Raw genomic sequence first — 13506 nt, forward strand, 5'->3', positions numbered from 1 at the left:
ACCTCAATAAAGTTTCACTTCGAGAACGGATAGATTGATGTAATTTCTTTGTGCAATATTTCATTTATCAATATTCTATTTATTTATTTATCAAAATTCTTGCCAGACATTTTTCACGTGTCTTACTGAGTTGATCTTGTTACTTTGGATTTTCTGCTTTACCTTATCTTAGCTCTGTCTACGCCACCAGAGAGCATCAACAGAGCCTTCATTCATCCCTCAAGTTTTTTGCAGTTACCAAGCCCTCCCGCGCAGCTCGGATATATAGGCATGAAGGCTACAAAGATCTGCCTGATAGATGTGCCGTACTTTGTTCCGGGATCTTCCCCTTAGACAGGTGCTTCGCAGATGACAGTAAAGAACAATATGTTGGCTTAAACCTCTTGTGTTAAAGCTAAAAGCTAAAGGTAGACATATTCTATTTTATTATAAACTTACCTTATGTCCAACATCACAAAAACGAGAAGAATTTCGACGATGATTCAAATATGTTATAAAATTTTATAAATCGAATTTTAGACATTTAATGGAACTTGTTTCTACATTGAATTAACCAAAACGACTTCAATAAATAAAATTTATACGTGCACGAGTATCAATAATTCAACTTTTAGCAAGACAGTACTAAAAAATTTACTGTTTTCAGACTGTCACAGCTCAAAGCTCTGCTAATACAGAATGGACAACTCAAGCCTCGATTATCTAATACTTCTAACTTTTTATTAAATACTTGATATCAGTATGACTGAGTTTCTAGGTTTTTTCCTTTGTTAAATTCGAGTCTTGGTGTCGCTGATTATTTCGTTTGGAACGAGAGTCACGGTCATGACTCTACTCAGCGGTGCAAGAGTCGATCAAGCTTTGAATAGGTACCAGGAGAAATCTGGGGGAAAAACATCGGAAGCATCGGATGATTTGCCCCCTAACCACACATTGCACTTCAGGCCGAGGCAGTGAGCCAGAAAATCAGTACCTGTACAATGCAGACCATTAGTCAGCATAAGAAAACGCTTTTTCTAAGTCTGAGTTTATACGACTTAGTGATTCTCAAAGATCAGGTTGATGCTGTTACAACCTTCAAGCAGCAAGTGATAGATTGCCAACGATCGTCCTTGTCAGTCAACCTTCTAAGGCCAAACGAAAAGCAGGTCTTCCCATAATGGGGCAGAAGGAGTTAGAGAGGAAAGATTTAAGGAAAATTGAAACTTCTTGTGAGGGTGTAAATAGGGGGGCTTTGAATAGACTGGATTGGAAGAGGAGCGTACGTAGCTGTGTTGGTCTCAGGAGGCTTGATGTTGCAATCAGTTGCTAGTGGTAGCAGTAAATGATTTACTCAAACGTACCCTCTTCAATTTGCCACTTTTTATCATTTGTCCCATTAGTGCAGTGATGAGGCGATATAATGGCTGGAATAGGCAATAAGAGTTATATTTTCTAACTCCTTTAAAAAGCTCTTGATCCTAACATTCCACCCTGGATAAATACGCCTTTTGTATGAATGACAAATCTATAGTTGGTCAAAAACAGTTGATCTATGGTCGGCTAATAATATTGAAGTATCAAAACGTAAACCTATCATAGAATAATATCTTACCAATTGGTAACATTGGCTGGTTCTCACAATAGACACGAGGACAATGTCCAAAGTCTCCAGCATGGTACTTTTCAATCATTTGTACAATTCCTCGATTTGTTAATATGTATCTAGCGTGAATCAAACCATACAGCATTTCAGCAGCTTGCTCAATAAGGTCTGATTGATTTGGATTATCTTCTAATTCATCATCTAAAAAAAGAAGAGAAAATGGGTAATTTCAATCCCTACAATTATTAAATATTTGTACGGAACTTGTAGAAACTTATTGTAAGGATTAAGCCCATAAGTATTATGTATATGTAACGAGGTGCGCGGCGGTAAATTTTAAGGAGGAGGGGGATAAAATCCCTAAAGATCTACTTGTCAGCACTGATTTTCCTGGGCACCATAAGAAAATGCAGAGGGGGGGGGGGTCATATATTTCCATTTTGTGCAAATGTTAAAAACAATTCTCTATTTGGCTCTTTCAAACTACTTATTTTAACAGAGCTTACTTCTTATTTTTATTTTATTTTACTTCTTATTTTTACAGAACTACTTCTTACGTCAGCATCTGTCATACCAAAATGTGGTATAAATTCAAATAAGGAATCAAAACTAAAAACGTATAAGGGAGAGAGATGGGAAGAATTGAGTTAAATAGACTCATCTCCCTACTAACCTAATAATTTGAAATTTTCCACGCAAGCGTATTTTTTTCATTTTCACCTCGCCCTTAAAAATTTTTATGCATACCTTTCTAATTAGGGATTTCAACATCCAAAAGCAAACTCCGTCAATTACTCACAGTTTAATTTAAGTAACTTCTTGTTTTGCTCAGAATTTCCCAAGACTGCTTATAACTCATACCAAACGCCTATTTCTGAGTCCTACGCTGGGCTGTGCATTGTGTTATGGGCTTATGGTATAATGTTACCCATTATTTATTTTATTTATTTATCATTACAAATAGCGGCAAGCATCAATGCTTACCACTATTTGATAATTAAATATCAAAAGCTTTTCAAACAGTTAATGGTTGGCCCCTGGAAGCTATTCAGGAGTTTGGATCTTCGGACCACAAGAATGGCTCGGGTATTCGGGTGTTTCGGCTCGGGCACTCGGCCCTAATAAATAGTTCCTTTATTGTTCAGTTATTCAGTCCTTGCTCTTTTAAGGCGACTCACACACACCATTAATCATACAAAAGACGTTGAATACTGCATTTTCCCGCAGATCATTTCAATATTCTCAACAAGATTGATTCTTATTTTTAACAAAGTTAATTTTGAGATAGAATGTCTTTAAAATTGGTTTATGCATGCTATTTTTATTCTATAGGAAATTTTATTGTTTTTTTTTCATTATTTTATTTTATATTTTTTTATTTCATTTTATTCTATTTTTATAGGAAAGCATTATAATAAAAGCAGTCAACTGTAGCAAACCACAAGCAAACCGTGTATGAAGCATAACAAAAAAAAAAAAAAAACTGTTGGCTGCAACAAACACAATGTCGGACAAATCAATTTTTGTGCATGCAGGTTGTCGAAAGGGCGTATCAGCAACGTTCCAGGATTGGTCAAGGACTCTAGGGTATTGAGATGAGACTTTCAGGGCATGTTGCAAAATGTCCATACAACTACTTCTACAACTCACACAACAACTACTATTGCTGGTACAGCTACTGCAACCATTCCTGCTACTACTGCAAACTTTCAGTGAATTTTGAAGAGGATAATGAAACAAATTAAAAACCGCTATGTCTATGCAGGTTACTAAAAGGGTATAACACAAATATATCTCAGGAAAGGCTTAAAATATTAAGTTGAAAAGTTCAGTGCATATTCATGTGGATGTTGAACCAGCAAAAAGGTGCTATATGCATACTACTGCCACAGCTACTGCTACTACTACCACCACTAATACTACTAATGCTCAGGTTATTAAGGAGAAATTTACAGAAAATGTTGTTTTTTTTTTTTAATTAAACTCAAACTCGCTATGCAAATGTAGGCTTTCAAAAGAAAGTATCACAAGAACAGTATCACAGAGTATTCAGTTAAAAATTCCAGTGCATGATGAGGTGTATGTTGTAGTAATAGTTCAAACACACTATTTGTTGACTACTACCACTACTAGTAGTGCTGCTACAGCTGTTAGTACTAACGTAACTAAGACAATTGGTATTAATGAAGAAATCTCAGGGACTGTTGGGCTAAATCAAAACACATTAGGCATGTGCAGATTATCAGCAAGACGCATCAGCTTTCAGGGCTACTACTATTACTACTTCTGTTCTTACAATTGATCTAAATCAAAATGGTGTAGGCGCATCAAGACTTACAATACAACGTAGATCAAATGTTATAGGAAACATATTTAGTTTTAGTTTACATAAAATCCCAAGGACGTATACTATTGAAAATTGTCCGAAATATAAATAACAAGCCAAAATATAGATTCGTATAGAACCAGCCACCGTCATCAACAGCTGACCAAGATTTTGTTTTTTCATTGTCCAGTTCGCTATATCGTTTTTGTGACGGATAGCCCATCTGAAACTGTTTAGAAATACCTTCTTGCAAATATAATTCTTTTTCGACTTCTTCTTTTTGCATTTCATCACGAATTTCAGCAATTGTTTTCGGTTTATCTCCTTCTCGGCGTGGCACCCATCGATTTTGCTTCATATCCAGAACGTCTATTAACATAAATCGAGTACGAATTGATAAATTTTCACTTTGGATCAATTTCTTCATTTCATCGAGATATACATCGAGATTTGGCAGCTTTATTTGCAGTATCTTTCCTGAAGTTTTAGCTAAAGCAACTGCTCTTTGGTATTTGGCATCATACTCTTCTTCATGGGTTTTACCAATTGTAGAAATCAATATGCAAAGGCATTCCAGCAGCTCCTCATCAGAAGATCTAAATGAATAACTTCGAAGACTTCCTTGTATGAGGAAGAATAACTTCCTTACACAAAAATGCATAGTCTTTATGGTCAACATCCGCAATTTAAATAGTTCACCAATAAATCTGATATTCCCAAACGTAACATATTTTGTTTGTGCCAGTCTTTCGTCAAATTCCATTCGCAATCCTTTCTTTTTTTCTTCTGTTTCGGCTTCCTGCTTAGACATAATTCCCTCTTTGTCCTTATTCGCCTTTTCAAAAGTCTGCTGACATTTGTTGAGAAGAAGATTTCGAAAACTGACTTATCCTGTTCCACTGAACGAGGGCACTTCCCTCTTCAAACATCATTTTACACACTTTAGCGTATTTGGGAGAATACATTGGCTCATTTACGGCCTTGTCAAAGAAGATTTGAATCATAACCCCGAGTCTTTCCTCTGTATCAACCTCCATAGCCAAAATGTCCTTAGAAATTTTGTCAAAATTATCAGGCGTCAATTTATTTAGTTAACTCATTATAGCTTTCTTTAGATCATTGGTCTTTTGTTCTTCAACACCAGTGGCTTTTTTCTTGGCAAAGGAGTCAGGTACCCAAGCATCTTCAAATTTTTTAATTGGAGCTTTCGACTGAGCAACTTCCGTATTTTCTCTCTTTTCTGCTACAGGCGAAGTAACAGTGACTCTTTATTCGGCAAAGGAGTCAGGCACCCAAGCGTTTTCAACCTTTGGAATTGAAGCTTTCGACTGGGCAACTTCAATATTGTGTCTCTTTTCTGCTTCAGGTGATGGAACAGTGACTCTTTTCTCGGCAAAGGAGTCAGGCACCCAAGCGTTTTCAACCTTTGGAATTGAAGCTTTCGACTGAGGAACTTCAATATTGTGTCTCTTTTCTGCTTCAGGCGATGGAACAGTGACTCTTTTCTCGGCGAAAGAGTCAGGTACCCAAGCGATTTCAACTTTTGGAATTGCAGGTTTCGACTGAGCAATTTCCAAAGTTTCTCCCTTTTCTTCATTTCCTGCTACAGGCGATAAAACAGTGACTCTTTTCTCGGCAAAGGATTCAGGTATCCAATCGAGCCGGAACTCTCGAATAATTCTTCCCTTTTCTGCTACAGGCGATGGATCTGTTTTTTTTTTTCTATAAAATCTAAAATAAGATATTATTTACAGTTGAATTCTCAGAACTTTTTCCAGTTTCAATCCAAAGAGTATAATTATTGCTAAAACACCATAAATATTTCTCATTTTGCATAATAACCTTAGAAATTTTCAACTGAGGTTATAAATTAGATAAGATTATTTCAGTTTAATCATTCTATAGTCTGAGAGTGATGAATTTTTCCTTACTTGTCTCTTCTCTCTACTTACATTGATATTTCTTAAAAGATCGACTAGCTTGCAGATTGGTTTCATAATTGTTGACTTCAACCAACATTTTCAAAAATAATTACACAAAGAAAAAACCTATGGCTTTTTCTGTGTGTAAGTATAGAAAATATAGAAAGTTCTATGGGTTTTCCTTAGTTGGAATAGTAAAAGACGAACCACAGAAAATCAGGCAGTGAGGTCAAACAAATATGACACCATGTCCCAGGGAAGCAACTTTTTAGAAGATTAACGAGACACATTTCTTCAAAGATAATTACAAACAAGAAAACGTCTATGCCTTGTTCTTAGTTAGAATCGTAAGAGACAAACCTCGGATAATCAGGCAGCTGTGTAGGTCAAACATGGCACCGTACCCCAGAAAAGCAATGTTTTAAAAGATACTTGCATTATATTGACTTTTAGTTACTATGTGGCGTGATTTCTTCTTTACTATGTTGCGGCTATCTCCACAACAATGATACCAATGGAACTTTCATAGCCCCGTTTACGATGAAGTATACCGATCCTTTATAAATTAAATAAAAAAACAAGGTTTTTTAACTGAAAGTAAGGAACGACATTAAAACTTAAAACGAACAGAAAATACTCCGTGTATGAAAGGGGCTGTTCCTTCCTCAACGTCCCGCTCTTTGCACTAAAGTTTGACTCTTTCTCTCAATTCTACTTTATAAAACAGTAAATAACTTTAGCATTTTAGTTAAAAACAGTTAAATAACTTTTTCAGCTACCGCTGCAACCACGGTATTTGTGTTTTAATATCTTGTTGAAAAATAAGCGTGAGTTGCATCATAATGCACAAAATGATTTATTTTAATAAATCAGTTACTATTGACTATAATTCGGCAAAACAATTCGTCAAAACTCACATAATTTTCGGGGAAACAGACGAAATGTAATTTTAATGCGTAAATCTGTGAACCCGAATTGGTTTTAACCTCAGGGTTTTAAGACTCAACGGGCTTCAACCTGGGTTGAATCAGAAAAGCCAAAATACGTTATTTGTTTGGAGGGAAAAACCACAGGATTGGAGCTCCTAGCTGAAAATGTTTTGTGCTGATAATAGATATGCTGATAGAAATGTCAAAATTGCCTTTAAAGTAAAAAGAAAAAAAAGGTTCAAATATAGTCTGATACTCTTTTACTTTGGCTTTATTATTAGATTAACTTCTTAATTTTAGCATCAAAAAGAGGCTTTATGTCGATTATTTTTAGGAAGATGGCAAAAATATGGCATGAAAAATCGATACTTGGTTTATTATCACATGAAATAAAGCTATGAAAACGTCTTTAAATAATGTTAGACATAAAAGACAGACAACTTATTTTTATATATATAGATTTTTATATATATAGATACAGTTTCTTCTTTAGTTTTTTTTTCTTTTTTAGTTTTTTTCTTTTTTTTAGTTTCTTCTTTTTATTGATTTTTTTTCTTCAATTTGTCAATGTTCATTCTAACATTGACACTTGGAAAAATCTTTACGTGCCAAGCATGCTAAAGCTCCAACAATTTATATTAAACCTCAAAATTTGGGGTATCTGTTTTAAGGTTTTCGAATTACTTTAATCTATTGTCAAACTATATTGAAATATTTGTGCAATTCCCAGTTTTTTTTTTAGTTTTTTAGCTTTTTTTTAAGTTTTTTTATCTTTTTTATTTTTTACGTTTTTTCTTTTTAGGTTTTTTCTTTTTTTAATTTTTTTAATTTTTAATTTTTTTTTAGTTTTTTCTTTTTAGTTTTTTTAAGTTTTTTACCATTTTTCTTTTTTCGAATTACTTTAATCTATTGTCAAAATATTTCGAAATATTTATGCAATTTCCAGTTTTTACATTCTAGTTTGTTTTCTTTTATATATATAGAAGATATAATCTGGCGTACGGACAGACAACTTATTTATATATATATATATATATATATATATATATATATATATATATATATAGATATATATTTAACTACGTAAAACTTGCGAATATGTAACATTCTTGGCTGTCCCATTGTCTGTGCATATAAATAGATTGTCAGGTTTACCGACTCTTGAACATGCAACATATAATTGTCCATGGGAAAAACAATCTGTATTCAGATCTATACCTCATTATTCTAATGATTGCCCTTGAGCTTTGTTGATGGTGATTGCTAATCAAACATTCCCTGTGTCCCCGTCGTCATTTATATATCCCCCTGTGCCCCCCGGCGTCCCCGTTTCTGTAATTTATCTTTGAGTGTCCTGGTCGTCATTTATATTCCCTGTGTCCCAGTCGTCATTTGTGTCCTGGTGCTTTGTTGATGGTGATTGCTAATCGAACATTCCTTGTGTCCCGGTAGCTTTCTCTTTGAGTGTCCCGGTCGTCATTTATATTCCCTACTAGCTGTTGGGGTGGCGCTTCGCGCCACACCAACACCTATTTGGTGGAGGCACTTCGCGCCCCCCCGCACACGTAAGTCGTTACGCGCCATATTAGTTACGCGCCATTGTAGTTGTGTCCCTGTGTCCCACCTGTGAATATAGATAGATATATCTATATATATTTTTAACTACGTAAAACTTGCGAATATACAACATTCTTTGCTGTCCCATTGTCTGTCCATATAAATAGATTGTCAGGTTTACCAACTCTTGAACATGCAACATAATAATTGTCTATGGGAAAACAATCCCTATTCAGATCTATACCGCATTTTTCTAACGATTGCACTTGAGCTTTGTTGATGGTGATTGCTAATCGAACATTCCCTGTGTCCCCGTCGTCATTTATATATCCCCCTGTGCCCCAGGCGTCCCCGTTGTAGTTGTGTCCCTGTGTCCTGGTCGTCATTTATATCCCCTGTGTCCCGGTCGTCATTTGTGTCAGGTATCCCAGTCTGTAATTTCTGTTTGAGTGTCCCGGTCGTCATTTATATTCCCTCTGTCCCGGTCGTCATTTGTGTCCCGGTCTGTAATTTCTCTTTTTTAGTTATTTTTTTAGTTTTTCTTTTTAGTTTTTTTGCCATTTTTCTTTTTCTTCTTTATTTTTCAGCGTCACTATGAAATACATATCGCCGAACCTTTGTTTTTTTAACTAAAATCCGATAGGCATTGATGACCTTATCCAAGTCAAAATCCCAAACCCAATCATCATCGCTATCATTTTCAGTTTTGATACGTTTTGACTCTCGCTGTCCAGGTGGATTTTCATCTAACTGCACGGTTTTGCGTTCTTTAGCCGCAAGCCTTTTGGCATTAACCCTTTGAGCAGATTCCTCGGCTGTTTGTTCTGCCATTGTAGGATTTATACTAAAATTTCTCTTTGAATTAACTATTTGAGCAGCTTCCTCGGCTGTTTCTTCTGTCATTTTAAGATCTATACTAAAAATTCCTCTTCATGTGCCAAGCTTGATAAAGCTAACAATTTATAATAAACCTCAAAATTTTAAGTATCTGTTTTAATACTTTAATCTATTGTCAAAATATTTCGAAATATTTATGCAATTCCCAGTTTTTACATTTTAGTTTGTTTTCTTTTTCTTCTTTATTTTTCAGACGTCATATGCAAACCCTCAACACAAAAATACATGACAATAAACAATCAAGAGAGATAAAACTCTAAAAAAGAAAACTTCAAACGAGACGACGTCGCCTGGCCGTCGTCTCGTTTGAAGTTTTCTTTTTTAGAGTTTTATCTCTCTTGATTGTTTATTGTCATGTCTGGCCAGTTCGGCTTAAGAACTTTCATTCGACAAAAATACATACAACTTATTTTTATATATATAGGAGATATAATCTGGCGTAACAGACAAAGTTTAACAGACATAACACACAGACAACTTATTTTTATATATATAGATGTCCCGGTCGTCATTTGTTTCCCGATGTCCCGGTCTGTAATTTCGTCAGTCGACAAACATGACGTCAGTCGACACACAAACATGACGTCACTCGACACACACACAGACAACTTATTTTTATATATATAGATGATGATGCGATATTTTGACAAGGGATTACAACAATTGAAAAACCTTAAAAGAGAAATCCAAAAGTTTCAAGCTTTGTACATATTACAGTTAAAAATTGGGGAAGCTTCAACAATCAAATATTTTTGAAAAGATTAGAATGAAAAAGACATTAAACTGCGTAAAAAGGAAGAAACTGGTTATTGCAAAAATATTTGTATATATTTTAACAAGGGGTTACAACTAAACTAAAAAAAAAACTTTTTTTAACGCAACCAGCTGTATAATGTCAGTAGGAAGGCCCAAAAACAAAAATCTGCAATTATTATAAATGATGATTTTCTATTTTGACAAGGGATTACAGTAATTCAAAATCTTTCAAGAAGAAAACCAAAAGTTTGAATCTTAGTAGAAATCGCTATTTGAAATCGGATTTGTTGTAATAAAAAGTAGAGCTGTGATAAAGAGCCAAACTTCAGCTTAAAGAGTGGGGCGTTGGGGAGGGGACAACCCCTTTCATATACGAAATAATTGTTGTTCGTTTTAAGTTTTAATGACACTCCTTACTTGCAGTTAAAAAAAAACTGTTTTTATGGCACTTGATATTAACCAAGTAACATATAGCAGTCGCAAATTCTGTCAGTCCCAGTTTTGCTACTTTAGGCAGTTCCAGGTAAGCTAGGACGATGAAGTTTGGCAGCGTATCAGGGACCGGACCAGATTAAATTAGAAATAGTCTTTCCCGATTTGACTATCTGGGGAGGGGGCGGGGGGCCTGTTAATTCGGAAAAAATAGAAAAAATGAAGTATCTTTAACTTACGAACGGCTGATCAGATCTTAATGAAATTTGATGTTTAGAAGGATATCATGTCTCAGAGCTCTTATTTTAAATCCTGACCGGATCTGGTGACATTGGGGGGGGGGGGTTGGGAGGGGGAAACCTAAAATCTTGGAACACTTGGAAAAATCTTGGAGAGGAGGGATCGGGATGAAACTTGGTGGGGAAAAAAATTTAAAATAATAAGTCCTAGATACATGATTGGCATAGCCGGAACGGATTCGCTCTCTTTGGAGTAGTTGGGGGAGGGGGGTTAATTCTGAAAAACTAGAAAAAATAAGGTATTTTTAACTTACGAACGGGTGATCGGATCTCAATGAAATTTGATATTTAGAAGGATATCGTGTCTCAAAGCTCTTATTTTAAATCCTGACCGGATCTGGTGATATTGTGGGGAGTTTGGGGGGGGGGACCTAAAATCATGGAAAACGCTTAAAGTGGAGGGATCAGGATGAAACTTGGTGGGGAAAATAATCGGAAGTCCTAGATACGTGATTGACGTAACCAGAACGGATCCGCTCTATTGGGGGGGGGGGAGGGTTAATTATGAAAAATTAGAAAAAATGACGAATTTTTAACTTACGAAGGATTGATCAGATCTTCATGAAACTTCATATTTAGAAGGACCTCGTAACTCAGATCTCTTATTTTGAATATCAATCAGATCCAGCGTCATTGGGGGGGGGGACCGGAAATCTTAGACAATACTTAATGCAGAGAGATCAGGATGAAACAGGATGGGAAGAATAAAAACAAGTCTAAGATACGTGACTGACATAACCGGACCGGATCCACTCTCTTTGGTGAAGTTGGGGGGGGGTGGAGGTAATTCGGAAAAATGAGGTATCTGTAACTCACGAACGAATGATCAGATCTTAATGAAATTTGATATTTAGAAGGATCTTGTGCAATAAAGCTATTATTTTAAATTCCGACCAGATCCTGTGACATTGGGGTGAGTTGGAGGGGGAAACCAGAATTCTTGGAAAATATGAAAATTGGGGTATTTTTATCTTACGAATAGGTGATCACATCTTAATGAAACTTGATATATAGAAGGATCTTATGTCTCAGATGCTCCATTTTCAACTGGAATTGGATCCGGTGACATAGGGGGTTGGAGGAGGGAAACAGAAATCTTGAAAAACGCTTAGAGTGGAGAGATCGGGATGAAACTCGATTGGAAGAATAAGTACAAGTTCTAGATACGTGATTGACATAATTCGAACGGATCCTTTCTCTTTGGAGGAGCTGAGGGGTGTTAATTTGGAAAAATTAAGGTATTTTTAACTTAAGAACGGGTGACCGGATCTTAGTGAAATTTGATTTTTAGAAGGAATTCATGTCTCAGCGCTCTTATTTCAAATCCCGACCAGATCTGTTGACATTAGGGGGAGTTGGAGGGGGAAATCGGAAATCTTGGAAAACGCTTAGAGTGCAGGAATCGGGATGAAGCTTGGTGGATATAATAAGCAAATGTCGTAGATACGTGATTGACGTAACCGTACTGGATTCGCTCTCTTTGGGGGAGTTGTGGGGAGGGATTCAGTGCTTTGGCGAGTTTGGTGCTTCTGGACGTGCTAGGACGATGAAAATTGTTAGGCGTGTCAGGGAGCTGCACAAATTAACTTGATAAAGTCGTTTTCCCAGATTCGACCATCAGGGGGGCTAAAGGGAGAGGAAAAATTAGAAAAAATGAGGTATTTATAACTTACGAGTGGGTGATCGGATCTTAATGAATTTTGATATTTAGAAGGACATCGTGACTCAGAGCTCTTATTTTAAATCCTGACCGGCATTAAGCCTCTTATTTTCCTTTTCAAATCAATCTATTGATTCATAGAATTTTGTTAGAGCTCATACCATATGATCTCTTGGCTCTTAGCTCTTCTTGCCTCGTCACAAGTGCCATATGAGCTCTTAGCTCTTGTTTTATTTAATTATGTATAAAAGTCAGGTTGGCCTCAGAGAATATATATATATATATATATATATATATATATATATTGAACAAAGGAAGTGAGACAAACAAGACAATAAAATCAAGCTAGAAATCGGAAATGACAAGAACAGTACGAAAAAACGACAATAAAATTGGCCATTTACTAAGAACCTATTGCAATATCAAGAATTCTTGTGCTGGTGAACCACCACACATTTTTTCTTACTCTCATCCTGCTTAAAGTTCTGATTTAATCACTTCTTATGCAATCCCCGAAGATTTAAAGTCGTTTGCACTTTGGCCTCGTCTCAAAAAACATGAATTAGAATGCTAAGTAGGCATAAAAGTTAACTATGAAATAAAAAATGAAATACAAACCTGGTTCTAAATCCAATATCATATCCAAGGCTTGCCTATAATGTGGAACTTGTTCATTTAATCCCGTTAAATTGAATTTATCCTGAATGTAGTCTTCATCCACCTAAACGACAAAGCAAAGTCAACACTTCATAGAGCAACAATTAAAAAAATAATAAAACCACCACAAAAAATTATATTAACATAAACACACAAATTTACACACATAAAAGAGACATGACTAGACTGGTGGAGAATTAGTCTACTGCGAGCAATGCTTTTATCTTGACACACCTTTTTTTGGTGCATCAAATCTAAACAGCCTATGTAACATAAGTGCGCTGGCAGCCACAGGGTCGAGGGAAGAATGAAAAAAATTAATAGATGCCTGTGGCACCTCTAGAGGGACAGTTTAGTCTACAGGTAGATTCATTGGTACTCTTCTTGAATGACATAAAACAGCGTTTTGACGTTAACCTTTGTATAGCAATGACATATTCATTAATATGTCACTGCTTTGCCCCTTTAGCCCATTCCCTGAAACTT

The 13506-nt window shown here is 35.7% G+C and overlaps 1 protein-coding gene and 1 pseudogene across 1 annotated transcript in view; both read right to left on the minus strand.

The window, feature by feature from the left end:
- LOC136036168 (casein kinase II subunit beta) overlaps nt 1-13506 on the minus strand; it is a 36207-nt gene that overhangs the window by 8030 nt on the left and 14671 nt on the right. The window contains exons 3-4 of the mRNA XM_065718236.1: nt 12982-13084; nt 1595-1786 (exon numbers count right to left, since the gene is read on the minus strand). Of these exons, the coding sequence (XP_065574308.1) occupies nt 1595-1786; nt 12982-13084 (295 nt within the window). The remainder of the gene's footprint in view (nt 1-1594; nt 1787-12981; nt 13085-13506) is intronic.
- LOC136036174 (eukaryotic translation initiation factor 4 gamma 1-like) lies at nt 3866-5082 on the minus strand (annotated as a pseudogene).

This window comes from Artemia franciscana, chromosome 2, assembly GCF_032884065.1.
Source record: "Artemia franciscana chromosome 2, ASM3288406v1, whole genome shotgun sequence".
NCBI lineage: Eukaryota > Metazoa > Arthropoda > Branchiopoda > Anostraca > Artemiidae > Artemia > Artemia franciscana.